Below are 27,608 nucleotides of genomic sequence, written 5' to 3'. Positions count from 1 at the left end.
TTTTGAAAATTAAGATCGCCATAGTAACGTGGCACCATTCATCTGAAATCATGGCTTCTAGATAGTACCAGGTCTCTCTCTCTCTCTCTCTCTCACACACACACACACACACACACACACACACACTCTCCCCACTTCACAGATAAAGAAAGTGAGAGACTTAGCAATTGAAAGGCTTCCCCATCTTGACGTGTTGAGGCAGGTCTGGTTTCTCATTGCCTGCCTTTGTTTCATGAAGAGTTACCAAATGCTGCTTGGACGTGGCAAGCCAGAGTCGGCATGGGGTACTAGCAGCACCATGGACTGAGTCCCCATCCCAGCCCTCTCCTTTTCACGCCCTTTCTCTCCACCCTCCTTTTTCGGTAAGAAACTGGTAGAACCCAGAAGCTCTTGCCAGGCAGGTGAGGGCCAGCAGCTGGGTCGGGGTGGGTACTGGGGAGGAGGAAGAGCTTCCCCTGACCACTTCCCTGTGCAGGCTCAATGACTAAGCAGCACTGGCCAGAAGGATACTGTCGCATAAGCCGATTTTAAAAGCACGCAGATGGACCGGGATGCTATTTAAAACACCATTTGTAGGAAATCTGCTTTTGGAAATACCTTAGCACTGCACATTTTGATAGAATGCTGTCCTCCCTGGCTTTATCCCTGGTATTCGTTCTGCAGGGAAGATATTCCTGAGAACTGAATTTAGCTTTCTGGGCTCCTTTAGAACCATTCTTCTCAACTTCTGTATATCAGATACATCCTCCTCTCTTTTTTCCTCTCTCTCTCCTTTGACTCCTCACCCATGGCTAAACTTCTTTCCCGAGGAGCCAAGGGGTAATTTCATTTTTGTTTTGTTGTTGTTGTTGTTTGGCTTTTTAGTGAATCAATCCTGCCCATGGGAAGGGCGCTTGGGCAGAGGAAAAGCCCTTTCTGTCCCCATTAGAAATTCATCTCCTTGGCACCTAGAAGGAAGCAGGAGAATGGAAAGCCTGCCAATTAAGCATTGCCCCTTCCCCATGCTCTCTCGTCCTCCCCGCGGGTGTGGCAGGTGAGGGCGGAGACCTGCCGGGTCCTCGCCTCCAAGGGTGATCTCTGCTGCTCCTTCGTTAGCAGATCTGCTCCCAGACGTCTGTACTGAATGTGCAGATTCCGCACCGTTCGTGGCGCATCAGCGCAGCGCTCTGGCTGTTCGGGTTGAAATAGTTGAGTGAACCATGCCAAATAGATTTGTCAAGTCTGCTGCAATTTGATTTGATGCCATGAGGGGAGGCGGGGTAAGGAGGGGACTCAGGGGCAGTGCGGGGAGAGGCTTCGTCGACGCCAGGTGCTACGACTGAGTTTCTCTTTGTAACCGCTGGATGGTGGGCGCCGTGCCAAGCTAGCTGGTGCTAAGTGGTGGGCTTGAAAGCGGAATTCAGCCAGCAGGACATGTGAGCAAAGCCCAGCAGAGGTGGAGGCAGCAGGCTGCTCTGCTCTGTGGGGCAGGGGGAGGGTTTGCAGACAGGAACCAGGGCACAGGGTGTGAGGAGGGGATAGTGATATTTGGGGCAGAAATGTGGGAACTTGATTTCAATTCCCTGGTCACTGTCAACACCAGTATGGTATACCAGAGACCAGGGAATTGGGGACGTTAGAGAGAAACAAGATTAATGAGCACTTAGGGTGGTGGGGGGTGGCTGTGCTGGTCCCTTGCACCACACTGTTTACGATTTGGACCCAGGCTGGGCTGTGGCAAAGCCTGAGCCTGTAGGGGGAAGACTTCCTGCCAAGGGGTATTGCAAGCATCCTCCTGGCAAAACGCAGCCCAGTTGCGCAAGCAACATGTACAGCACATCCTCAAATCCTTCTCCAACTCCACATGCCATAAAAAAAACGGAACGTGTGATTTTCCTTTGGGGGGACCCTCCTTATGCATATCTATGATGTAACCACAAGGCAGAGAGCGCTTCTACCTCTTAGAGCCATATCCAGCCCATGTGCTCCCTTAGATTATACAAATTGCTTCACATATATTTCTTCAGAAACCACAAGCATAAAACTACTGCTTTGGGCTTCCCCAGCTGTATTAATAACACCCCAAACATAGACATAGCGTCGTAGATACAATAGTATAAGGTTCGTGTGTGTGTCTATAATTATAGGCACAATTATGTACACACAAACCAAGGGAGGGACGTGGAGAAAGATGGAAGGAGCTGGAAGGCACGAGGCCTTGGCCAAGATCCTGCTCACCTCTGAGATGCTGGTTCCATGACTCTGGGCTGGAGGCAGTGAGATGGAGGCTGGTGTCAGGGCAGGAGGACAGAGGCCGTACCCTTATACATCTAAGCAAAAGCCCTTGATTTCAATCCTCCTTTATTTGGTAAACATGGGCATCTTTCTTGCTGACATTGTTCTGGTTACCTTGCTCTTAGTCACAGTGTTGCTGGGCTGTTCTGATGTATTTGGAAGAAATCTGGGCTAAAAGAAAGAGTCTTTTGGGTGCTATCTGTATCCTGATGGCCAGATTGAGGCTGGGAGGGTGAGGACAGGGGTCAAGTAAAGTCTGAATCTGAGAGTTTTCAGAATGACCCCATAATGAGTGGCAGAAATGCACCAAACTCATCATGTGAACGTAACAATGACTTCCAAAGGGCTCGGAGAACGCTCAGGCACTGGCTTATTTGCTTCAGAACTTAACAGTGTTTCAGACTGTGGAAGTGAAGCTCTCAGGCAAAGCAGTTTTCGCCAGGGACAAGGAGAACCATGGAGTCCCTGTGGAAGGCACCGGTCACCAGGCTTTGACATCAGGCCAGTGTGTCCATAATCTGATCAGGTCTGGCTCACTGTCTTGCATCCAGAGGGAAATTGGCTTCCTTGGTGTTAAGGGCAGGGGTCGAAAGGGGTGCATATTCATGCAGATCTGAAGGCAAGTCCTGCTTGGAGGGTGTGGCTCCAAGCACTGGGCTCAGCATTTTGGATTTTAGGCCCCATCACAGAATCCTGAGATGTAGTGTTGAAGGAAGTTGCTTGGCGTTTGATTTGGCCACATCAGAACAAATAAATCCCCTACTTCAAAAAACCTCTGTTCTATATTTACGTTCCAAATTAAAATAAATCGTTGCGAAAGCCATTTGAGAATTTAAAACCCTCCGTGAAATTATCAGAGACTTAGGAGGAGAGAGTGGCGTCATAAAACCACACCCCCCAAATCAGTCGCCTAACGATTAGAACCATGTTGCATCCTTTTTCAGATCTCCTTGGCTGATGCACTATGTGACCTTGGAAATTTCTCTTCACAGCTCCATGCCTCAGTGTTTCCATCTGTGCAAGTGGAATGGTACTGTAGCTACTGTTTCAGAGCACCTTGGGACCCTCAGATGGAAGGCTCTCTGCAGATGTAATTAATGTATTAGACCCTCAGAGCTCTTCTTGGGCAAAAGCAAGTTATCAATTTAAAAAGTAACAAGGCCCCATGGGAGATTTATCTGCCTCTTACAATCATAGGTCTGGAAGGGACCTGATAAGTCATCCAGACCGCTCCTGCATCCGATGGAGCCTGTACTTGAGCTGCCTCAGACGAACAGTCATACCCCTCATTCTTCAGTTAGCAATTATTCCTTCTATGAAATTTTTGGGGTTTTCAAAAAATACCTTTTTTTAAGCCTCCCGGTGGATGACTGGCTTTCCCTTTTCCTTTTTACTGTAATAATTTTGTTTATTGTATATAAGATTAAGACAATGACTCAAGCCATCAGCTAGCAGTGGGCATCAGACTTTAGAAGTCCTGGGTAGGATTGCATCGTCTAGGGTTATGTATGTTTAGAAGAGGACCAATGTCCTTTCCAAACTCAAGTCCCCCAGTTTATCTGCCCCCCTCAGTTATAACCAAGAAGAATCCAGGGCCCTTGGTAATTAAGTTTGTCCCTTATCCATTTGCCATGGAATGAGCTCAGACCTTTAGCCTCTCCACTTAGGAAGCTCCAGGGAAAATTTCATTATACGTAAGCTTGGAACCTTTTCTCCATCAGGCTCCCGTGGCTGGTTTCACCCAACTCCCACGGGTGCTGAATCGTCTCTGGGAGCTGAGGCCAGCCTCCCTGGCGCTTACAGCCTTGATGCTAAATCCCTCATGCTTCTCCGGCCCCACTGTGCACAGGGGCCAGTGGGACAGAGCAGATAACAGGGGATATGAAATGGCACTGTGATTTTGCTTGGGCTGCGAAAACACTCACTTTGCCCTAACCCAAGCATCCCCAGATGAGCAGGGGTGTGAACACCTCACCAGGTGGGCTGTCAGGTTCTTTGCCATCACCGGTTCCCTGCTTTCTGGTTTCTTGAGATTCCATCAAGAAGAGGAGTACAGGTGGCAGGTAGATCCAGCAACGTCCTTCCCTGGACCCTGTGCATTCTGCTTTCTTCCCCACCTGGAAGTCAAAGGTGCCTCCTTAAATAATGTAGCCGTGTTGTTTTAGAAGGGTTTCAGCGTGGAGGCCCTTCCCACCCAGGCAGAATGTCTGTTTCTACCCCACCATCACCGCAGGACTTCCGGCCCCTCCTCACTCTGATGCTCCACGCTCCCCCAGCCCATCTCTCCTCCAGCCCCAAATCCCTGAGCTGCCCTCCTCTCTTCTCCTCCCTCATGCTTTCCTGTCTCAAATCCTGAAACCCTAATCCTGTTGGTGTGCTATGTTCCAGGGCTCAGTGTCTCGAAGGGGGTAACATAATCCCGCAGTAAATCTAAGGGGCCCCGCAAGGCACACACAGATGGGGATGTGCACATGCCACCCACCTCCGGCCCCGCCCCCGCCCGACACTCCGCCACAAGCTCCTGCTCCTCTGTCTCCTCCCTGACATCCGCAAAACTCCTTGATGACAAAAGCAGCCCGAAAGTAAAGGAGGAGGAGGCAGGAGGGCATCGTGGTCATAAAGGAGCATTTGGTGGTTAGGGAATGTCTTTTGCTCTACCCGCATCCCTTCCCTCCCTTAAAATCCCTCTGTCTCTCATAGATATATATTTATCCGTGAGAGAGACATCCCTTCTGATTCTGTATCTGGCTAAGTTCCCACATTCACTAGAATGAAAGCAGCTTTAAAAAATTTTTATAGTCTTTAAGGAAGAGTTTTAAGAGAGACATGTCAGGACCATGATTTACAAACAGGAAGAAAAAATGTCTATTACCTGAACATCATTTTCTCTGAGTGCAGCAGCAGCACCCTGCCACCCCCCACCGCCTGTTTGGTGCAACAAATTAATTAAACAGGATGGCATTCAATGATTAACAATTTATTTCTACGTGTAGCCCCAATGGCTGGTTTTAGAGGAAATGCAAGGGAAGAGGCTGGGAGAGGGAGGGCCAGCACTAGGTTCTGCAGTGAGGATGAGTCGGTACCATCGTTCCTGAGACGAATTTTTAATATCTGCTCCTGGTTTCCCCCATCTCTGCCCTCCATTCCTGCCACCTCTCTTCGCTGCCTGCTTTGTTCTCCTCCTTGAGTGTCTGTGCCAAGTAGATTGAAAAGGCAAACTTTGGACGCAATGAAACATTTATTAGCGGAGAGAAATATTTATTTTTTTAAAAAGGAAGAAAAAGATCTCCTGCACAATTTCTACCTCAGGGCTCCAACACTGTGTTGTCTTTGAAAAATTTCCTGCTTTCTGTGTGGTCCCTGGAGCTGGCTGTGTTCAGGTATTTACAGCAAAATAGAAATAAACTGTAGGTCACACCACAGGTAATGAAGTGATGGGCACGTGCAGGCGGAATAGTGCAGTCCTGTCGGGTGGGAGGCCGTGCACATAATGAGGGCCTGCATGTGTGGGCCAAAGGGCCCGCCTCAGGGAGGAAGGTTAAACAGCCAGGAGCGCCATAAGCCTGCCCTGTGGCCTTCCACCAAGGATCTCAAAGACTTTGATGGACGTGGAGCATCTACGCTGGCCTGGGCACCCAGATGTTGCCGGCAGAGATGAACGGTGTATGGGAGTGGGATGTCGGGCTGGCGGAGAATCCCCCCACGTAGAGGCCTCCAAGGTAGACAGTGACACGCTCGCTGCTCTCAGCAGTGCCTGAGTGAATGCATATTCTTCAAAGAGGACTTCGGGAGGGGTCCGCAGAGCGAGGTGGCTGGGACTAGAAATGGGATGAGAGAGAAAAGGTGACCTCAGAAACCATCGGTGATGCTTTCTGGTTAGGTGTTTCTTATTAGAGTATACATATTATTTTCTTCAATTTTTTTTTTTTACGTAGTATTATAGTCTATGCCTTGCAAGCTCACAGGAGTGGTCGAAACATGTTGATTTTCTTTTTCTGGGGGGGGAAAATGAGGGGGGGTTGTAGATAACAACCACACTGGGATATTGGATAGCAGCCAGTTTCACTGGCAGAGGCCCCCCTCCCCCCAAGGGGCAAATCAGAAACCCATGACATGCCGCTGGTTGCTGATTCTGTCTTACTGCAAATGAGTCCACGGTCTCAAGAATCAGTCGGAGAGTGTTGGATTATGTTCAGAACTCAGCGAGGCACCAGGCGGATTATCCAGACCACTTCGTGCCCTGAATTGTGTTTTAAACTTGGTTTACAGAAGGGCACTGAAGAAACCTTTATGTCCAACATAGCTTTATACATATATAAAGTGATCACAACATAATCAACGCCATCCCCACCTCTTAAGAAAGCTAGGGTCACCTTGAACACATTTCTGGTTTTCCTGTGGGCAGGACAGCAACCACATTAACATTTTTCTTTTAAAATTAACAAAAATGTATACCATCTGTGACATCCAGCTTGTAAAGCAGATGTTAAAATGTGATTATCACGTTTGGCATATGTCTGTCTGGGTGTGCCGTACGCTGACAAGCCGCTGGGTTTTCTCAGCAATATGGACTCCTCACTGCAAAGTTGTGGCCTGAAAATGCCTGGCTCTGAGGTGGGATTTGAGAGGCAATGGCTTTCAGAACTTGAACTTCCCCCAGTTGAACAAAGACCTATTTATTGCTTGTGACATAGCTTCCAGTCCAACGTCTGTCCTGGGTGTGGTGCAGGCACTGGAGCCAGCAGGGAGGGCTGGTAAAGTTTAGTGTCTATCTGCAAGCCAGTTATTGACTTTATTTTCCTGAAGGAGAAACCAAGGTATCTAAGGTTTATTGATTTGCCGGTAGTGATTCAGTGAGTCGGCAGGAAATAGGGAGTAAAACCAATTTCCTGGCATCATTTCCCAAGCACGCAACTCCTTACCTTGCAATGCCCAGACTGGAAGCCAAGAATCCATCTCAGAGAATTTGATCAGAAAACATATGAAGGGTGATTCTGAAACCACAGAAGCATTGAGAAAGTCATAAAGATGTATAATATATGATAGCATTTACCAGCTATAAATAGGGCGGTACAGGGAGAAAAATAGAGACCTTGTAAATCCATTGGGTCAGGAGAAATAGAAACGGCTTAATATTTCATTAAAAATGGACTTTCATAAATTGCACTTTGATATCTTTGGGCAAAAAACAATATGTAAGGACGAAGGTGTTGTTATTTATTACTCTTCATTATTTATAATCTGAACTGTTATTGAACCAAAACATCAACAAGGTATATTCTCTCTCTGAGTGTGGCAGTCACCATGTGTTCCGGGCACTGTTTGAAGTATATGAAAGTCCACATCACTTGTCCACAAGAGCACTTAGGCTACAAGGGACGATGGTAACTAAAATGCCGGGTTAGAAAGTGGGACACTCCCAAGGCAGTTCTAAACGAGGAACTCTTGTGAAGAAAGCCTTAGAACCTGGGTGCCGGAACGAACCTTACAAATCAGCTCATACAATCCCCTCCCTTCATAGAGAAGGAAGTTGGGACCTGGGGCAGGTAGAGGTATTTGCCCACACTTAGGGGCTAATTAACAGCAGAGTCTGGCTCCCGGTTCAGTGATGTTTGGACTTTTTTCCCACTATGCCCACCTCAGAGTGAGAGGTATATAAAAAGTTTATTAAAGTAAGGTGGTATTCCTTCAGCCAGGGGTCCAAAGGGCAGGGGGCAGTTACGAGCACAAGATCAAGGATAAACACGATGTCGAAGAGGAACTAGGCTCGGAAACAGGAAGGATAACTTGAGGTCGCGTTGAAAGAAGCTTCGTTTGGTTCCAGGGGTGGGAGAAGAGTGAGCACACCTGAACAGCAGAGTGACGGTCAATCTGAGCACCAGGTAGATGTCCTCAGGTAGATAAACCGTGTGCCCGCCTCCCTTTCTGACCGATGCCATCGTAGGCGGAGATCCAGGGGGCTTGCCCGAGCCTGTGGCCACACGCGTCCGTGGGAAGACCAGCCCCCTCCCCAGATGCGTACCCACGCTCATGCCCGCTCATGCCCCCTCACGCCCACACGCGGCCGGCCTCCCCAGGGCAGTCCAAAGACACAGTCGTTTCCTTACTGAGGCAGGAGAGAAAAGGTTTCTTGGTGTTGTCTGCCAAGGCTGAGGAGGGAAGGGGTCAGATAAGATAAAACTGGGTATTGAAAACACGTGAGCCGTGCTGTGTTTCTAAACGGTACCCGCGTGGTGCGTATGCTGTGGACTCACAGCTGGGTTAAAGGTCGCATCCCCTCGACACTCCAATTATGTATTCACGTGGCACATCAAGCGCCCACCCCCACCCCAGGCTTATGAGCTCCTTAGCGTCTCCTGCTGGAGGCCACACACAGCTACCGTCACCATCCTCAGGGAGCGGGCCAGTGGGGACCCTGCACTGCTCACGGCACCCGTCTGAAATAAGCAGAGGGCTGCATCTGCTTCTTCCCTGCCAAAACAAAACACAAACACAAACAATTCAGCCTCATTCCGAATTCTAGGAGAACTGATTCATCGCTTTCCCTTGGGTTCAGTGCCTCCATCCCCTTCCTCAGAGCTGCGGAGGAAGCCCAGGGCCGGGCATGGCGAGGCCTTGGTCGTGCTGCACCTTGGGCCCTCCTTCCAGTGGTCCCTCCCCACGGTAGATCACAGAGGTTCAGGCACCTCTCTCTTCCCTTAGGCCTGCTCTCAGGTGTCTGGCTCTAAACGTCTTTCCTTCTGCATGCGCGGCCCTTTCTCTTCCCTCGCTTGTTCTTCTCGGCCCTCTTTGTCCTCAGTCACTACGTGGGAAGCAGCCAGACTGAAGCCGGGGGGCATGGCTGGGCACACAGTCCTGCCTTGGTGCTCCTGGCAGCCAGCAAGGCAGCGGAGGAGGAAACTGGCGGCCTGAGGACCAGGGTGGAGGCTCCCCGGGGCAGGAGAAGGAGCAGCAAGGCTGGGGCTGCGGGTGCGGGGATCTCCCCTGGAATCAGTGGGCTCAGCACCAGAAACAAGAGGTTTCAACTGAATACCGTGATCCGGGGAAATGTGTTTCCTCCTCTCCTTTCCTCTGTTTCTCTTAAACAGGCCACTTCCCCTCATTTGGTTGCAAAAGACATGATGGCTTTTAGCCTTCACAGCCACCATCCGTGGGGTGCTATTAATGGCTCTCACTTTTGACCTTAGCAAGTGGGAAATACAGAAGGTTCAAGGTTGCCAAATGGCAGAGTTCCTAGTTACAGTTCCTCAGGAAGCAAGGACCACGTTGTTAATTAGCTCTAAGCTTCTGTGCTTCTCTTTGCTGTTACCCAGAGCATTCTACGTGGGGATTATAAACACACTGGAAGCAAGCACATCACTGAACTCTACCTCCATTCCACCCATGCTTGGGGACCGTAAGGGCTCCATGACTCCTAGCCACCACCATAAACACTGCAAATGTAAAAGAGGTGAGAGTCAAGGGAGAAAACCACAAGCCTGAAGTTTCAAAACACGGCAAGGGCTTGAGATCCAGACAGACGTCTCTGAGCCTCAGTTTTTTCATCAATAAAGGGAAAATAATAGAACCTACTTCCCAGGATGTTGTAGGCCTACTTGTGTTTACACAGTCTGGCTCAATGGCATTTCAATATACCGGTTTCCCCATCTTCCTTGTCCCAGGCCTGTCAGTGCCCAAAGAGCTCACATGTTATAGGCGCCATGAGCTGAAGGAGCTCGTCCCCCTCCCCAGGAGAAATTGCTACTCGTTGCAGAGTTGGCTGTGAGTGGACTTACAGTCATTGGGTTGTTAGAGCTATGACAGGTATGATCTAGAAGTGATAGTTAGTTGGTTTTTCCCTCCATTCTTATCCAGGGAAACCAAGAGAAACTCAGGTGTACTTGTTCCAGCTACTATTTTTTCTTTTCTTAATGGAGAGCACAAAAAGCATAAGGTCCATATGGCAGTTATTGATTTGGGCCATCTGGTAAGCTAGGACTTGCTTCTACCATGTTGGATTAGAAGCTACTCCGAAAAGCCTTTCCTCCCATAAGAGATGCATTGGTCAGATGGGGACAGGGATGGATTTCAGTGCGGGGCGGGGACTACAGTGAGAGGAAGCCAGAGCAGGACTCCAAGGGTCTGTCTGCAACCCTGACCCTACAACAAAGACCAGAAAGAACCAAGAAAGTGTTGATTGACACGGGGGCACCGGGGGGTAAACGGTGCCCCCACCCTCTCACCCGTTCACGGAGCAGGGAGGCCTCTAAGTAACTAACAAAAACACTTGCGAAGCACACTCTGATTATAAAATACCCTGCAAATCTTTCTATATGCCTGCAACCTGAGAAAAAGGGAAAATCAAGTTCAAGGTAGTGAGAGAGGTCCACAAGCCCTAAAAGATGACATTGTTGCTCCATTTTTAAAGGATATTCTACTTCCCCCCACCCCCTCTCTCGGCTTCTGAAAGCATTTCCCTTTTCATAGTGCCTTCCTCTGCTTGCCCCCAGGCCCAGAGGCAAAATTTTCCTTCCCTCCAAAATTTTTCTGTGAAGACCATGTATTGTTTTCAAGTTAGAGCAGTGTGAGAAATTAAATTTTTTTCACGGTGTTTCTAAAACAGCCCCAAACAACAAACCCAGTGATGATTTTTAAGCTTAAGGGAAATAAAGTTGAACAGAACTTCCCCCACTCCATCAAAGACTGCGTGGCTCAACTACACACAGGAGTTTCAATAACATGGATTCGCGTGTGATGTTGCAGGTCTTCCAAGCCAATAACGACGCCACGGAGGTGGTCCTGAACAAGCTGCACTCGCCGCTGCTGACACGCTTCGTCAGGGTCCGCCCGCAGACCTGGCATTCGGGCATTGCCCTCCGCCTGGAGCTGTTCGGCTGCCGGGTCACAGGTGAAGTGGGGCTCCTGTGAGGTTGGGGAGCGGACAGTGTCCTGGGCGATGCTCCTCCTTCCAGCCTCTGCAAACAGCATGTTTGCACCACATGACCTTAACGGAAGGCTCGCTTTTACCTATAACTCCCTGTACGGGGTACTGAATGCACACTGGCTCTAGACCCTGCCTTGCCGGGTACCATTTCTTCACGCCTGCTCCGCTCACGCGTTCACTTACAGAAGGCCCGCTGTATGCTGGGCCTCAAGCTGGGAGCTGGAAGTGGATAAGAGAAGGGAACAAGCAGGTGAGGTTTCTGAATGCTGGTGGGCAAGATAGACAATAAACAAATGCAAGCGCAGGGATCATTCTACCCTAAGATGCGTGTGTGAAGAAAAAGGACAGGATGCTCCGAGAGTGACGGAGGGTTCCTCACTGAGTGTTGATTGAAAGTTTAGGGACAGCCTTTCTAAGGGTGTGACACTTAAGCTCCACGGGCTGAGTGAAAGGTAGTCGGATGGTGACTGAGGGGAAGAGCATTTTGGGTAGAGGCAACAGCATGTGCGGAGGATGCAAGACGGAAAAGAGCTGTGATGATACACATGGAAGTAAAGATCTGGCCCCAGGAAGGGTTGCGTCTAGACGGGGAAACAATCTCCTAGGTAACAATTCACTGATCAGCTGAGCTCCCCTACGCTTATCACCCCCGGAGGGTTCGTGGGGACTGTGTCACCAACAAGGATGTGAGAGGCTTTGGCCAACAGCATAAGATGCTCAGCCATGCCAGGCACTGTGCTGAGAACTTTTAGATAGTCACTGATGGAATCCTTGCAACACCCGCAAGAGGTAAGTACTATTATTAGCCTTCCTTTAGGCCTGGGGAAACTGAGGTACAGAGCACTTCAATCATTTTCTCAAGGTCATACAGCTAGCAAGTGACAAAGCAAACATGAATCTAGGCAGTCTAGTGCCCAGCCAGGCTCTTAACCACAATCTCTTCCACCTTGAAATGCATAGAAATCAGTGCTGACTTGAAGTGTTTGACAGTCAGGTTCTTGGACAGCTCCCTACGGACAGGAGTGGTCCCAGCTAGTAGGGTGCCAGCATGACCTCTTGTATCTTCCTCCCTCTCTGCAGATGCCCCCTGCTCCAACATGCTGGGGATGCTCTCAGGCCTCATTGCTGACTCCCAGATCTCTGCCTCCTCCACCCGTGAGTACCTTTGGAGCCCCAGTGCTGCCCGCCTGGTCAGCAGCCGCTCAGGCTGGTTCCCTCGGCTCCCTCAGGCCCAGCCGGGCGAGGAATGGCTCCAGGTAGACCTGGGAGCGCCCAAGACCGTGAAAGGTGTCATCATCCAGGGGGCCCGCGGAGGAGATAGCATCGCGGCGGTGGAGGCCAGGGCATTTGTGCGCAAGTTCAAAGTCTCCTACAGCCTAAATGGCAAGGACTGGGAGCACATCCAGGACCCCAGGACCCAGCAGCCAAAGGTAGGATGTTCCCGGAGGACTCCTGAACCTTGCCCCAAAACAGGAAGGTTGATTGGGGGGCGGGGGGGGGAAGGTGTTGATTTCCCATCTAGACGGTCATCACCACCCCCATAAGCCAGTCAAACAAGTATTAACTGAGAGATTACTTCATGCCAGGCCCTCTGCTAAATGCCTTATTTTAACCCTTGCAACATCTCTAGAAGGTAGATCCTTTCATCCCTCCCATTTTAGAGACGACAAAACTGAGGCTTGATGTCATGCCCAGGGTCACACAATACATGTGGCAGAGCCATGATTCAGACACAAGTCTCACCCCAGAGCCCAGCTACTCAATACTGCCTTTCTAGTAACTTCGACACTCTTTATACCCTCTTTCAGATAAAGTTTCCTTGGAACTGGCCAGACATCCAAAGGGGATGTGGTTCTTGGAGGCTCAACTATAGAAACTAGGGAATTACTTCCAAAAACAACTGTGTTTTTCCGAGTGTTGCTACACTCCTTTGTATTTTCCTGGGCTTGACTGCTTAGATCTTTCCGGCCACTCACATGGAGGCTGGGAAGAGGCAAGAGAAACTAACTCCAAGCCAAGAGTGCAGGCCCTCCTGCCATCGGAGAACTGAAAGTCAGCCCTCAACACAGGGCACCAAGGAGCCCTAGGAAAGGGAGAGGACATCACGCCTCTGTCCCTCTCCAGGCTCCTCTCCCAATCAGCCAGTCGTTCTGATCCTCAGTGCTAAGTTACCCCTCGATTTCCTCAGAAGAGCAGGGCCCCCTATTAAGGAAGGGGTATCACATGTCTCTGTTTAGCCCCCTTTGCTAAGCAAATGTTTCCATTCTTAATGCAGAGGCGAGGGCTGGGTTGGAGGTTTTGCAATGCTGATGTAAACTCCCAGCTCATAATTCCAGAGGCTTGGAAAGGCTCAGGGCTTGGTAACTGGAACCTTCAGTGGATGGAGCAGAAGTCAGACCACAGGCTCCCCTGGGGACAGCTGACCCTGGCTCTTCTTGACCATTCTGGGGGCCTGGGAAAGGAGATGATCTTAGCCAGGGTCAGAGCCTGCCCTCAACAGCGCCCCTCTTTTGGAATCCTGGGCATCCTGCAAAATGAGGTGGCTCTGCCGCATTTCTAGATGCTAAGCAACTTCAGCCCCTGGCACACCTGCACGCTAACGTTCCCCAAGTCACTGGTTCCCAGGTGTGCTCTGGGTTGGGTTCCCCACCTGGCTTCAGCCAGGGCAGCCCCACTGTCGTCAGTTTCATGTAGTGTGGCTTTGGACGAGGTTTCCTTTGACAGAATTTCTTCCACTCAACCAGGGTTGGGGGAACACAGTCTCAGACTATCAATAGAAATTGTCATTAGCCTAGAGAAGGTCACTTTCTCTTCCGCCTCTCAGGGACCTGGGACTTTCTAAGTCTAGATTTTCATGCTGGGACTTTCTAAATCGAGACTTTTAAGCATCAGGGAAAGAACTTCTTTTACTGATAAACTGAGAACTTCAGAACAGGCAAGACAGCCTAAATGCCCTTCCCTCCTCTCTAGCCAAGTCCCGCTTAAGACTCACTCAGAGCCGAATTTTGAGTCCCCAGTTTCACTCTCAGGATAGAGAACAGAACCCGACAATTACCACTTTCATCTGCTCCCTATTTTCCATGTTTCTGGGAGCCTGACTACCTCCCACATGAATAAAAACCTTGGTCTGAGAATGGGGCTCCCATGAACCGTCATGTGCAGTGACCATGAATGAACTCTGAAGCTGCCATCTGGTTGGATGTGAGGGGTGGGGCGGGGAGGCGGGAGGAAGGGGCAGAAGGGAGGCGTGAGGAGGGGTCCCACCTAAGAAGGGCTGCGCGGCCTGTCTCCCCTGCAGCTATTTGAAGGGAACATGCACTACGACACCCCTGATATCCGGAGGTTCGACCCTGTCCTGGCACAGTATGTGCGCGTGTACCCCGAGAGGTGGTCGCCCGCGGGCATCGGGATGCGACTGGAGGTGCTGGGCTGTGACTGGACAGGTAAGGCCTTCTTTCCACTGCAGGTCTCACTGACATGGTCTCATGACCGCGCTTCCTGGGATGGCCTGAGAGGAGGTCAGACCATGACAGGACAGGGTGGAGGGGTGAAGCCTCATCCGTTCAAAACCCTGCAGCCCTCTGCTTGTCCTGGGCACCACCTTGTTCTATCTCAGACCACAGGCACTGCAGCCTCTGGACTCAGGACAGTTTCTCAGGGGATGTGCTTTGTCATTTTTAAAGGATCATTTCAGTCCTCCAACCCCAGTCTCTCAAAAACAAATCATAACCACACACTACCCACCTTAATTCAATTAGACCCTGACTCTTCAGGCCAGAGGGCTGTGGCTGTTGATTTAGGGAAGGGAAAAAAAAAACACTCATGATAATAAAGTAATAGGTTTATGTCTGAATCTGGCCTCCAGATGTCAGTGGCTAAGAGACTTCATTTCCATTTCGAAGTCACATCTGTAAAAGGCATTTATTTGCTCGGGAGGGACCCTGTTGCGAGGGAACCTGACTTCTTCCCCGGTGTGAGGCAGGAGCCTTGCTCGGTCCGCCTCCACCAGCGTCCCAGGCTCCCTCGGCGTCTCCTGAACGAGGACGAGGCCCGCTGATCCTGGTCACCCTCCTTGTTTCCCGGGAAGCGCCCCGTTCATCCTTCCGAGTCGGGCCCCACCTCCCCTCCAGGCCCCCGCTCTCCTCCCAGGGTGGAGCTGGCGCAGATCTCAGCCGGAGCCGGGGCTCGCCCGCTGCTTGCCAAACGCAGCTCGGGGGTGCACCGAGCCAGCGCCAGCAGGAGCAGCAGGCAGGACCCCGGGCCCCAGGTATCTGCATTTTCCTAGCTGTGCCGTACCTGTCAGCAGCTCACCCAGCAGGGGATCGTGAAGGATTAATAAGGGCATGTCGGAGACGTGCTTTTGGCTCCCGGGGAGAAAAGTGCTGCCTGTGCGTGGTTGCGATGGCGCCGTGGAGGAGTCCCGTTGAGTCGCGCAGGCTGGGAATCGGGTCCACATTAGCCTTTCTCACCTTTGGACGGAAGGCAGCCCCAGTGAACACATTTTAGTGGGAAGACACTTTACTCCCCTGCACGCAGGAGTGAGGCCAGGTTCCCTGCAGCCTGCTGAGTGTGCCTCACCTGTCCTCTTGCAGGCGCCGAACACTGCCCTGCAACAGTGACGCAAGCTGGCTGCTTCTGGCCAGAATGGCAGGGTTAGAGATGCAGGGGACCCGAGGGCTAGACCAGCGGCTTCCAAGCGTTTCTGACCATCATGCACAGTGTAAAATGAATTTATATCATGACCCACTTGACTTACAAGCATGTGTGCACACACACACACACACAAGCACACACATGTGTGTGCATATGAGATATAGTGCATATGGAATATATATCGTTAAGCACCTGGACTCTGGGGACAGATTGCCAAGTTCAAGTCCTGCCTCTGCTGATCTCAGTTATGTTAGCCGAAGAACAGGGCTGACCGTAGTGTATCTACACCCCGCCCCGAGTTGTCATGTGGAGTCAATAAAATAATGAAGTACTTAGCCTGCTGCCTGGCACCTAATAAAATTGTCATAATAAGTAAATGTGACTGAAACAAAAGGTTCCCGAAGCAGTGCTCATCCTCAGCACATGAGTACACTCTGCAATATATAGTCCCTATTTTAAAACGCTAGTCGCGACCCATGAAATTGATCCACAGCCTATTAACAAGGATGACATACGGTTTGGAAAAAATCACCGATCGGGCCAGTTTTCACAGAGGGGGAAACTGAGTCCCAGAGAGAGAAGCCACTTGCCAGAGGCCACTCAGCTAGCTGGGGACTGACTCACACTTCCCTCCTGTCCCCGGCCCTCCATGCCACGCCTCTCCCAGGCTGGCCTGCTTTATGACCGGCTAGACAATTGCTAATGGCCTTTTCCTCTTATGGCCCCCCACAAGCTGGCCCAAATGACACCGGCGATGGTCAGAAACAGGTTTCTCATTTCAAAGTCCTCCTGGCCATTCCTTGGAAGGTCAGAGTAGGGGCTCGATACCCTCCACCCAGCCTCCTTCCCTTTGAAGTCTCTGACATCTGGTTTCAATTGCCGGGGAGCGTAGTTTGATGGGCAGTTACCTCCAAGTGTCCAGTACAAACACAGTGGACACGGAGACCAGCTGCCGTTTGCTCACTTTCGTTCACACGCCCTGCCCTCCCCTTGCCTCACCGGCCCCCCCTCCCCGTGCCCCTGGATTTAACAGTATCTCCGCCACCCAGCTCAGCCCCTCTGCTACCTGACATTTCCAGGAACAGCTCTCCCAGGCCACGTGGCTTTCTGTGTTCCAAATCTCCGCTCATTTCTGTGACTTGTCCTTATTCCTTTCTTCATTCCTGCCCCAAAAGGATAACAGGGAAAGCAATGGGTTGGGTTGAGTTGCTGCAGCTAAATAATTTGACAGGGCTGCTTCACCTGTTCACTTGTTTGGTTTCAAATGATTACTTCTTGCCTTGCTGCCCTTTGCTTTACAATGGAGTTTGAGATTCTATGACACAGTGACAAATTTGAACTTACAAATTAGGACGCTTTGAGGTTATTTGCTATTTACTGTGAGCAAGAGGCAGATCCAGCAAAGGGAAGTATGAGAGGTTGTGTGCGTAGTATTTAATAGCAGAAAGATGGGAAGTCGACCGTGAAAAAGCTATTCAGTGTATTTAGCGATTTCCTTCAGCTCCCGGCTTTATTAAATGGTATCCTGAAGGGTGCCTGACAAAGGCACCTAATCACGTACAATAGCGCAAAGGAACATGTATAGAAATGGGAGGAGCCCGTGCACAAGCTTATCCAGGAAGTCTCTTTGGAGGGCAGCCCTGGGATGAAGACCCCACCCCACAACACATGGACTTGAACACCAGTTACCAGAGCTCCTTTTGGCCCCACCCAGTGCCTGACTCATGGTTTCATTCACTTCATACACGGTTGCTGAATGAATGACTGCCTTGAGCAAATAAACAAGTGAATGGATGGGTGGATGAATCACCTGGAGCCAAGGTCAGAACTGATTGCCCGCAGCCATGTTTGCCCAGCCAGGTTGAGTTGCCTGCTACTTGTATGTTGAATACGTTGCCAACATTGACAAATCCGGTGATTTTCCCTGGGGATTTTTTTTTTTTTTTTTTTGCTTCATGTGAGGGAAAAAAAATGTTTTTGCAAGATCTAGCCACACTGGGCCACCTCCCCTCAGCTTCTCAATCTGCTGGAGCCAGTCATGGTGATGGCCTCCTTTAAAACAGGTGTCCCTCTGCCACCTCCTCTCCCACCCTTTACTCTCCCAGCCCCCAGTCGGCCATCCTCCCTTACAGTAGCAGTTTGCCTCCTGGAAGCGTTTGAATTTGCCACACCCTGACCTAAAGGCACAGCCACAAATTATTTCCGCCAAATGGAGCCTGCGTCCCTTTGAGCCCGTATTCTTTTCCATCCGGTTTTGTGCAAACACGAACAGCAATGTCTGGGGTCACACCTCCCAAGCCGTCTAGCTTGGCTATGACTTCAGCCATTGTGCTTCTGATTATCTTGTAACAGGTGGGCCCCCAAGTTGGCTTAGCTTTGGTTCAAAAAAGACCCGTCTGACTCAGAGGAGGCAGAGAAGACGGGGAAAGGCCTGTTTCACATGGAAGCAGAGCTGAGGCGGAGGCACGACAGCAGCCGCCCGAGAGGCTGTGCACAGACTGGCGTTTTCCAAGGGCCGGAAGCTCACTTCATTAACCCAGATTTTTTCCAAGACATTTTGGATGAGTGTCCTTCCTTGCGTAGGTGTGTGCGTCACCCACACGTGTGTCTTAGAACACCCAGAGCATGGTTGAGCCCTGCCCGGGGTCCGCGTCACCTGCATTCGTTGCTGCCTGGTGTGCGTGACCTTTCGCGCTGCGCTCTGGGCCTCTGCTGCGGAGTAGAGTGTGGGTTTGTGTTCGTGCCTCTGTTATGGCTGTTGCTACAGCGTGGGACCATTCTCCTTAATATAGGCCATGGTCCTGACTTCCTCACAGCACACAGAAGTGACTTCAGGGATGTGTGTGTGTGTGTGTCCATCTTGGCTTTCCTTTCTTCTTCCTTCTTGGAAGGCCCACCCTTGGAGAGGAGATTTAGTATTTGGCATCTTCCTCCTGCTGCGTTTTGACACAGGCTGCTGCGTGTGGTATTCATTCCTCTTCCTTTGCCTTTCTGCAGACTCAAAGCCAACAGTTGAGACACTGGGACCCACCATGAAGAGCGAAGAGACCACCACCCCGTACCCCATTGACGAGGAGGCCACAGAGTGTGGGGAGAACTGCAGCTTTGAAGATGGTGAGGATGTGGCCAGAGCCATAGATCTTCCAGGATGGCACGGGTGTGGTGGAGGCTGGCCCGTGACTGGGGCAGGGACCTGGGAGTCCCTTAGGTCAGAGGTCAGGGAGGTGTGGTACTTAGGGGCTTGGGGCAGTGGCTCTTTACAACCCATCTGGAAGCATTCGGATATTGGAACAATCAGTACAGCCATGTGGGCATGAACCCACTGGCCAACAGCTGAGATAAGGGTCCATCCAAGGAGGACACCTCCTTTGAGAAGCCTCCTTTCCTAGCCCTCACTTCATACCTTTAGAACCCACAGCCACGATCGCCCCTTCTGCTAAGCTGGTCTCCATGGCACAGTCAAGGGCTGTGATCTGGGTGACTCAGGTTAAGTCAGCAGTTAACCATGATTTAACTGCATTCCCCTGTGCCTTTCACCACTACTGGTTGAGAAAGCATGACAATTATGACTATTAAAATAGGGCATCCCATCCTCCACGAGGCGAGTGCAGGTCAGTGACAAAGGCAGAACTACGAAAAGGCACCTCACCGGTTCCTCAAAACTTAGGGCCTCCTTATTTCCGATCAGTCTCTCCACGTGGGAAATCTCTAGCATTTTCATTTTATCTTCTAAGTATGTCCAAGTTAGGTAAAAACAGTAATTGGCAGAGCCCAAAAGGACATCACATTTTATATCTTCCTGCTAAGGTCACAGAAAATGAGGACATTCCTAACAGACCACAAATTTTGGAACACCTGGCATTTTTGGCGAGAATTTAATGCTTGACAGCCTCAATTTACAGTAAATTACTGATCATTATTAAACGTTCATTAAATCAAATGAAGGAAGATTGGTGAAGAGGCTTGGGAAGTGATGGAGACATAAAGATGTAGCACCGAGTCAGTAGGTAGATAGATGGTGAAATCTGTGGAACCCACACCCTTAGCCACTTAACAGTATGAGGAACTGCACTGATGGAGTGGACGGCTCCCAAAACTGGCTACAGAGAAGAATGGGAGGAGAGCCAAAAATAAATGCTGAAGTTGTGTGACTGTACAATGATAATTTAATGCACATGCTTTCAGGAATGTGCTTTTGTATATTGTGTGGGCGGGGGGACACTCTTGGTCAGGGATAGTTGAATACAGAATTCTGACATTTTAATGAACTTGTTTTTGTTTTATGAAGAGGGGAAAGAGACTTGGAGAATCTTCCAAGACATGTTGGAAAGAGTTTGAGAGCCAGAAGGGGAGTGCATTCATTTACTGTATGGTGTTGGATTAGCAGGGTTAGCTTGGTGCTGGGCAAAAGGAGGAGGTTTTATCTAAATAGCAATCTAAAGGAAAATTTAAGGGTTGTGCTGCAAACTTTCAGAAGTTTAGTATAATTTTCCCGTTTATAGTGGTTTGTTTCATTTGAGGTTTCTTTGGTGGTTGCTCCCTTCTCTCTCTTTTATTTATTTATTTATTTATTTTTTGCAAAAGATCTCTTTGTGGAATTGGGTTCCTGAGATACAGCCTGCATATAAACATTAGAGAGGAGTTATGGTATATTGAATTACTCCATATTTTTGAACGGAAAAATAGAAATTTAGACGTTGTCGGGAGAAGAGGATGGTGAGGGCTAAGGGCTGACTTTTCCAAGCCACAGGTTGATGCTTTGGTAATAGATTCCATGTGTTTCTTCTTGACTCAAGCTGACGTTGGCCAAGGGTAGGCAAATGTTAACTAGTCTTTCTTGGGTAGGGGAGACATGAGCAGGACCTGGTGGCAATCTGCCCCCGAGGCCAGCAGTGCCCTTCCCCTCAGAGGTGAGCCCTCCTCGCCCCCGGGGGGGGAGCAATTTGTTTCCACCGGTCTGCTGTTCCCTTTAGACTTCCTAACCTGCCTTCCCCACGGAAATTCCTCTCTGGGAACCCTGAGAAGGGAAGTGAAAAGGCCAAAGACCCCACTTCCTCCCTGCTACCAGCGTCAGCCAACACTTTTCCGCTGTCTCCGCAGCTACTGCGGACAAGAGTCCAAATTTGGGTTCCCGTTTCCTCTCTTTCCTCCAGTTCCACCCCACCCCCCACTTAATCACATGTTTGGCACCAGCTCACACTGGATTTTTAGAGCTGAGTGGAACCTCAGAAGAAACTCTTTGGGTTCAGTCTGTTCGCACAGAAGTGAACAGCCAAGCAGACGGGGACAAGACACTGGGTGGCCTCTTCTTAGGTTTCCATTCTCTGCTGCCCCTGAAATCCTGGCCTTCAGGCGCTCAGGGCCACGTGAAATTGGTTTTCCTCCGGTCAGCGCTGAGCTGGGTGGCAGGCTGGTCTGGCCCCCTGGTTTTACCCTAACGTGCCAAATTGCCCTCCTGGCAGTGTCCTCCTTGGGGATGCTGAACTGACCCGTCTTCTGTAACAAGAGGCCTGGCACAGGGAGGTGAAGGGGAGCAAACAAACCTTCCTTGTTTCCAAGGTCACTTTCTCCCTGCTGGCCAGCACCTCCCGCATTTTGAATTCCAGCCTCTCTGGATGCCAGTGGGCTGCCCATCACTGCTGACAGCCAGGCTGGCAGGATCCCGCCTTCCACTGAGGCACTGGGGAGACATTCTTCTCTGGCATTTAGGGAACAGCGATGTTCACATTTGTCTGCTCTCCAAGGTGGACAGAAGAGGCCGATGAGAGCCTGAAGCCATTTGGTGGCCTCATTTATAATTGCTTACTATGGGAACCACTGGCAGCCTTGGCGTTCATGCCTGGGAAGGATGAGACCAAAGGCCGACCCGAAAGCCAACAATCGCCAGCATGAGTTAAATGAATAAGCCACGGAAGCCGTTTCTTTCCCTGCTCTCCCCGTAGGCCTTGCCAGCCGTTTACATAGCACCACTGTAGCTGTTCTCCGAACCCATTTCGTTTGCCTTGTTTGGGTTTTTTTTTTTCCCTTTTAGACAAAGATTTGCAGCTCCCTTCAGGATTCAACTGCAACTTTGATGTCCCCGAGGAGCCCTGTGGTTGGATGTATGACCGTGCCAAGTGGCTCAGGGGCACCTGGGCCGGCAGCGCCGGCCCCCGCGACCGGACGCTTCCAGGTAAGCCAGCTGCGAGTTAAGCAACGAGCAGGTTAAGGCCAGCCTGCGCCATGTTTTGCAGCTCCACATTCCCTGACAGGCTTTGTGACGTCCCACCCGAGAACAGTCTCTGCTCTTTGCCCGCAAACCACCGGTCTCTGCGGACAACGTCACCCTATGGAATCGCTGGTTGGCGGTTCCTGGCCCTCTCTTGTGATTACAGAGCAGCCTGGCAGCTGGGAGGGAGCGAGAGAGGTCCTAGGAGGGGGATGAGTCAATGTCCCTTTGTTCCCATAGCTGGCACTCGCTGTCACCAGCACAGAGCCCCTTGTGACTCCAAGCTGGATATTCTTCCTAAAATGGCTCACTGGGAAACTCCCGGCCCCAAGTCCGACGGATACTTTTTGGAGGGTATCATCACTTCTGTCGAAAGCCAAGTCGAGGGCCTGAAACACGGGCGCGCCCGTGGGTGTCTAGCAGAGCTGCCTGGCCCTTGGCCTCTTGAAGAGTGCTCCTGTCAGTCCTCGGAATACGGTGAAGCTGCCCTCTTGGTTTCAGAGAGCCAGACTTCAGAGCCTCTCCTGCCACTGTTGGTAGACGGGGGTGGCCTTTAGCGCTTCTAAACAGGCAGAAGCAAGAGTTGTCCAGCTCTCTCCACGGTGGTATGCTTTTACAGTGGTGTTCCAGTAAATGGTTAGCAACCGGCTCTCCAGGTTTAAAAAAAAAAAATCTGCTTTGTAATTAATGTTTGCCACTCTCTGTGATGTAAATCCTCCCTGTGGTTGAACGGAGGCTACCAACATGACCACATCAGAGGTAGAGTTGAAGTACAGTGACACAGCCTTAGATAGTTTTTCCCATCACACAGATACAATAGATATAAATAACTTCAGGATCGTCCATACCGGGAAAGTGTATTACAGTAATTAGGAAGTATTGCATTTTGAGACTTTATTTCCTTTTGTTTTTCATATACTTTATTTCATTGCACCTTTATGTAATTCAATGTTAATAATGCTTGCATTTCACAGCTGGCTTGCAAAATTACAGAAAATTCCACAGTCGGCTCTCACAAGCCAGTACTTAGCACACATTGCTCTAGCACATCACACATTAGCTCTCAATGTTCCTGGACCTTAGGCCCCCATAAGCGTTTGAGAGGAAAGGGGTTAATTCTGGAAATTAGTAGATCATACGTTGCCCGCCTCGAGAATGAAAGAGGGGAGGGGCCTCCCCTTCTGCAGAGTCCCCCAGAGCTGCTCTGCTGCCCCTCACCCCAAGGACTGGCCATGTCCCCTTGTCCCCAGGGGTGGCAATGGGACAGACGCTGGGAGAGCACCTCAGGCCGCCTCCTGACACAGCCTGCACTTGCTTTCCCGGAGGGTCACGGCATCTGCTCTGGTGAAAAACATTTTCATATTTCAAGTGTTTATCTCTTCAGCATTTGAGTGCTCCGAGAGATGAATATCTGAAGATCACCACGGCCTCGGGCAACAGGAGAGAACACTTACCCCCATCCCAGCCTTAATCACCCTCCCCGCCTCATTCACTGCAATAATGTTTAATTAATATAATGAGCCTCCTGCACGTTGGGAAAAAAATACTTATTTTTATAACCCAGCCTGAATTTTTCATTTCATTTCCTCTCCTTTGAGACTTGGCCCAATTAATTGGTTGTTTTTTCCCACCCCCCACCTTTTATCCGAACGTAAAGGAGACTTGCCGGGCGGGGGGGCATAATGTTTATATGCGTGTGTCTGTGCATTGTAGGTGTCGTGTGTGTATGTTTGTGTATGTGTTTCTTTCTCAAGGTATTGGTGGGTTTTGTGTGTATGTGCATATGTTGTTCTGTGTAGATTTTGTGTGTTCGTAAATACATATGTGTGTCTGGTGTGTGTGTCTGTATGTTTGTGTTGGAGTGTGTTTGTGGTTTGTGTGTGTGTACAAGGGGGCAGCTGGGCAGAGGCATTTTGAATAAAGGGAGGTAGATGATACAGCGGGGGAGATTTACTGGCTCTTATTCAGCATCCATCCTCAGGTTCTTTCTAATAATTCCGCTCGCTCCCTTGCACTCCTCTGAGCAGATTTTCTCTAAGAATGCCTGAAGTCATCCCTGTCCAGGCTCCAAGGCCGCCAATTAGCAGGTGACACTTTGTGGAGAGCTTTTTAGATACGCTCCATCTGACGTGGTCCCCGCTGCCCCCTCCTCGCCCAGCCCTCACCCTCACCTGACGCCCCATTGGCTGACCCTGGCTGCAGGCTAGGAATCCTCATCCTTGCCCTCCTTCCACTTGATTCATTACACCTTGTGGTTTGGGAGGGCTTCTCAGAGCAATCTCGCAGAGCAGGCAGAAGGCCAACCTTTGGCTGGCTGGCTGGGGACAAAAAGAAAATTAGGGCCATAAGGAACTGCTAGATCTAATGTTGTTTCTCCCTTAAGAAATAGAGAAAGAAAATACTTGTTTTCCTCTTTCAGTGGAACCCCTGAAGTTTGGAAAATGGCCCTCGGACCCTACCTCCAGAAAGCAAAATCATAATATTGTTTTCAGAGCCCTTCTGTCCATCCTCGGATGATTTAAAAAATCGTGTGCTGGATTTTCCATTTTCCTTCTCCTTACAAAACATGATACTGGGCTCTAAGCAGGAGAGGATAGAAAGCCGTTTCTGTTCAGGGTGGTCCTTTCTTCTTCTTCAAAAAATTTGGGGCCCCGAGGGGAGCAGTTGGGAGAAAGGAAACAGCTGTGCTTGGTTAGGGGCAGGGCAAATGCTAACGGGTTCAGAGTCCCGGGACCTTCCAAGTCAAACCTGAAAGCTGCTGTGTCACCCACACTTCGCCCCTCCGCAAAGAGGAGGCCACTCCACTCTCTAAGAGACGTGTGCCATGGGTTTTATCTCCTTGTTAGGTAAACAAAAGTAATTACACTTAAGAAAAGAGGTGTCTCCATCAAGTGCAGAGGGAGAAGGGAAGCAAGAAAAAAGGAAATAGCCATGTTGAAATATCATACACAGACTATGTGATTGGAAGTGTCTGTGGAAACTACTTACATTCCTTAGATGTTTTCTGATTTAGTTCTTTTCTCATGTTTTGTTTTTTCTTTCCTTTTCCTTTTAAGCAAGCAATTAGTTCTGTTCTTTTGGCTAGTGGTAATAGTTTCTTAAGGCTGACAAGACACCCACTGGTTTTATTCCACTGTTTTTGTTTTCCAAGATCGTCTTTCAAGACACTCAGAATTTCTTTTTTTAGTTCTTTGCTTGTGGCTTAGAAGTCTGGAGCGTGTTCATACCAGTCCCTGGGGACCCTGTTCCGAACTCAGTGACCCCTGGTGGTTGCAGAGGAGCTAGGACCCTGTTCTCTGAGAAGGCACTTTGCCTTTGCTCTGTAACTACAATGACACAGAAAATGTCTCCCCTCGTGGGAGCCACTGTATCTCCTGTAGACATTCTCAAGTGCATTGATCAGAAACAGAACTTTGAGGAAAACCAGATTCAGCTCTTTAAGGAACGAGGCAAAAACTCCTTGAGATGCTAGAGGGAACATGTGTGTCTAGACCTGCCCTGTTTAATATGGTAGCTGCCAGCCACGTGGCTATTTTAATTTTAATTAGAATTACACACAGATAAAACTTCAGTTCCTTCATCACATCAGCCACATTTCAAGGGCCCAGTACCCACTCTGTGTAGGGCGGCGCCGATAGAGAACGCACGTATCATCACAGGATGCGGTCCTGGTCAGCACTGCTGGCGTACCTTCTGGCATGAAGAGTACCTTTCAGGGCTCTTGCTGGTGCTGTTGCTCCTGGGTTTGGTGTAAACCAAGAGAAATTTGGGGGCTGTGCCTTCTCTTTGATCCCTTGGTGAGAGTGTTCAGTGCCTGGTATTTTTGTCACTGTGTCATTCTACCTCAGTGAGTAACATAGTAAAGTAAGAAAGCAACATAGCATTAGACAGCATAGGGACTATTTCATTCAATCAAAAAATAAATAAATACTAAGTAGTAGCAATAATAGTAATTATTATTATAATTATTATTATCTTCAGGAATGAGATGACTAGAGATAAAGGGTACATGCCAGGTCAGCTTCAGAATCCTCAAGTGTGTGGTCACCCTAGATGTGTGTCCTTTTATATAATGACTATAGTATTACTTCATGCAGTAAGTTCAAATTATGGAAGCGATGTACAGAAAACAGGCAAAGGCTATTTGGAATAGTACACCTTTATACAAGGACAGAGCTTTGGCTACCTAGTATTTATATGTTTATTGGATTGAGAGACCAGAACCTTTACTCTGGGTTCAGAAACAAGTGAGAGTAAGTCAAGAATGCAGTGTTCTGAAATGTTTGAATTTTACCAGTGGCGCCTGTTCCATCAGCTGTAAGTGGTCAGCCTGTTGACGTCTCGTAAGGCTGTTTTGTTGCAGACTGGGCCACTGAATAAACTCCATGAGAGTGGAGGACCAGAACTGTGATTCACTATGGGATGTACACACAAGAGGATTAAGTGTGGGTGGGTATGGTCCGTAGACAGTCACAAAGAAATCAGTGAAAATGGACTGATGAGTCACCTTGCTTTCAATGGGCTTGATTTTGGGTGGTGAGTTAGCAGTGACTCTGTGAATTAAGAAGCAACTCTGAACTCAAAAGACCTTCCTCATAGGTGGGATCAGTGGCAGCAAACAATCCAGACCCTGGATTAGCATCAGCTTGAACTGCCTTCAGAAAGAAGTTGCTGTGGCTTGGCTGGGGCACGGCCACTACACACATGGAGATGGGAACTTCTCGGGCTTAGACCAGGCTAGATTATTAAAGACCAGGAACAGCTGGGCTGAAAGAAAGCCTTATTTGAGGAATAACTTCAACTAAAAAAGGAAGGCATAGAGGCCCTTCTTTAAGGAAAGTAGAAAGGTGGACCTCTGACTTTGTAGAAAAGACAGCAGTAGAGAGGAGAAGCTCTTCTTCCTTTCTTCTGAAAGCCATGATTGGTTGAGTGTGTAGGTTGATAATAAAAGGGCAGTGTGATAACAAGACTCACTCGATTGCAAACCCTCATGAAAGCTGACATACCAAAAAAACAGCTCGAGATAGATTCCTGCAAAGCCCAGGCCTGAAACCTCAAATGTCCACAAAATGGTCAATTGTAAACCTTGAGAACATCCTGCTGAGTTCATTCAAAGTCAATGTTTCCCTTAACCAGTTGTTAATTTGAGGACCTTAGCAGAGATAGTCTGACCTTGGGAGGCCAGCTGAGGGGCTGACTCATGTTTTAAGCATGACCTATGCAAAGAGACTCCATCTCCTGCAGCACTAAATATTCTTTCAGATGGTTGTTCTAGTAGGAGGGCAAGATGCTAGCCAGGAGATGGGTGTGCTGGACAGATGGTGTGTTTGGCTTTGCGATAGCCAGGAGGATCAGACTGGTGATTTATTTTAGGGTTTGGTGAAGTGTCACACTATTGATTCCATTGCTGTTGGGCCAGAAGCGGTCACGTGATCACCCGGCACGCATGTGGCTGAAGCCAGATGTGGTCGTAAATTGCCAGGTGAATGTCAGGAGACTCTTTCTAGAGACAGCAGCAGGTTAAGATGCCTGAATGGCCTTGTCCTCTGC

At 49.6% G+C, this 27,608-nt stretch overlaps 1 protein-coding gene across 4 annotated transcripts in view; it reads left to right on the top strand.

Moving 5' to 3' along the window:
* Positions 1–27,608, top strand: part of NRP2 (neuropilin 2) — a 112,931-nt gene that overhangs the window by 46,145 nt on the left and 39,178 nt on the right. For all 4 annotated transcript variants that reach the window (XM_057744367.1, XM_057744366.1, XM_057744369.1 and 1 more), the window contains exons 8-12: positions 11,017–11,161; positions 12,278–12,627; positions 14,496–14,640; positions 18,848–18,964; positions 21,882–22,022. In XM_057744367.1, coding sequence (XP_057600350.1) covers positions 11,017–11,161; positions 12,278–12,627; positions 14,496–14,640; positions 18,848–18,964; positions 21,882–22,022 — 898 coding nt within the window. The remainder of the gene's footprint in view (positions 1–11,016; positions 11,162–12,277; positions 12,628–14,495; positions 14,641–18,847; positions 18,965–21,881; positions 22,023–27,608) is intronic.

The sequence above is a fragment of the Hippopotamus amphibius genome, chromosome 8 (genome assembly GCF_030028045.1).
Source record: "Hippopotamus amphibius kiboko isolate mHipAmp2 chromosome 8, mHipAmp2.hap2, whole genome shotgun sequence".
Lineage (NCBI taxonomy): Eukaryota > Metazoa > Chordata > Mammalia > Artiodactyla > Hippopotamidae > Hippopotamus > Hippopotamus amphibius.
This window is presented reverse-complemented; position numbering and strand designations above follow the sequence as displayed.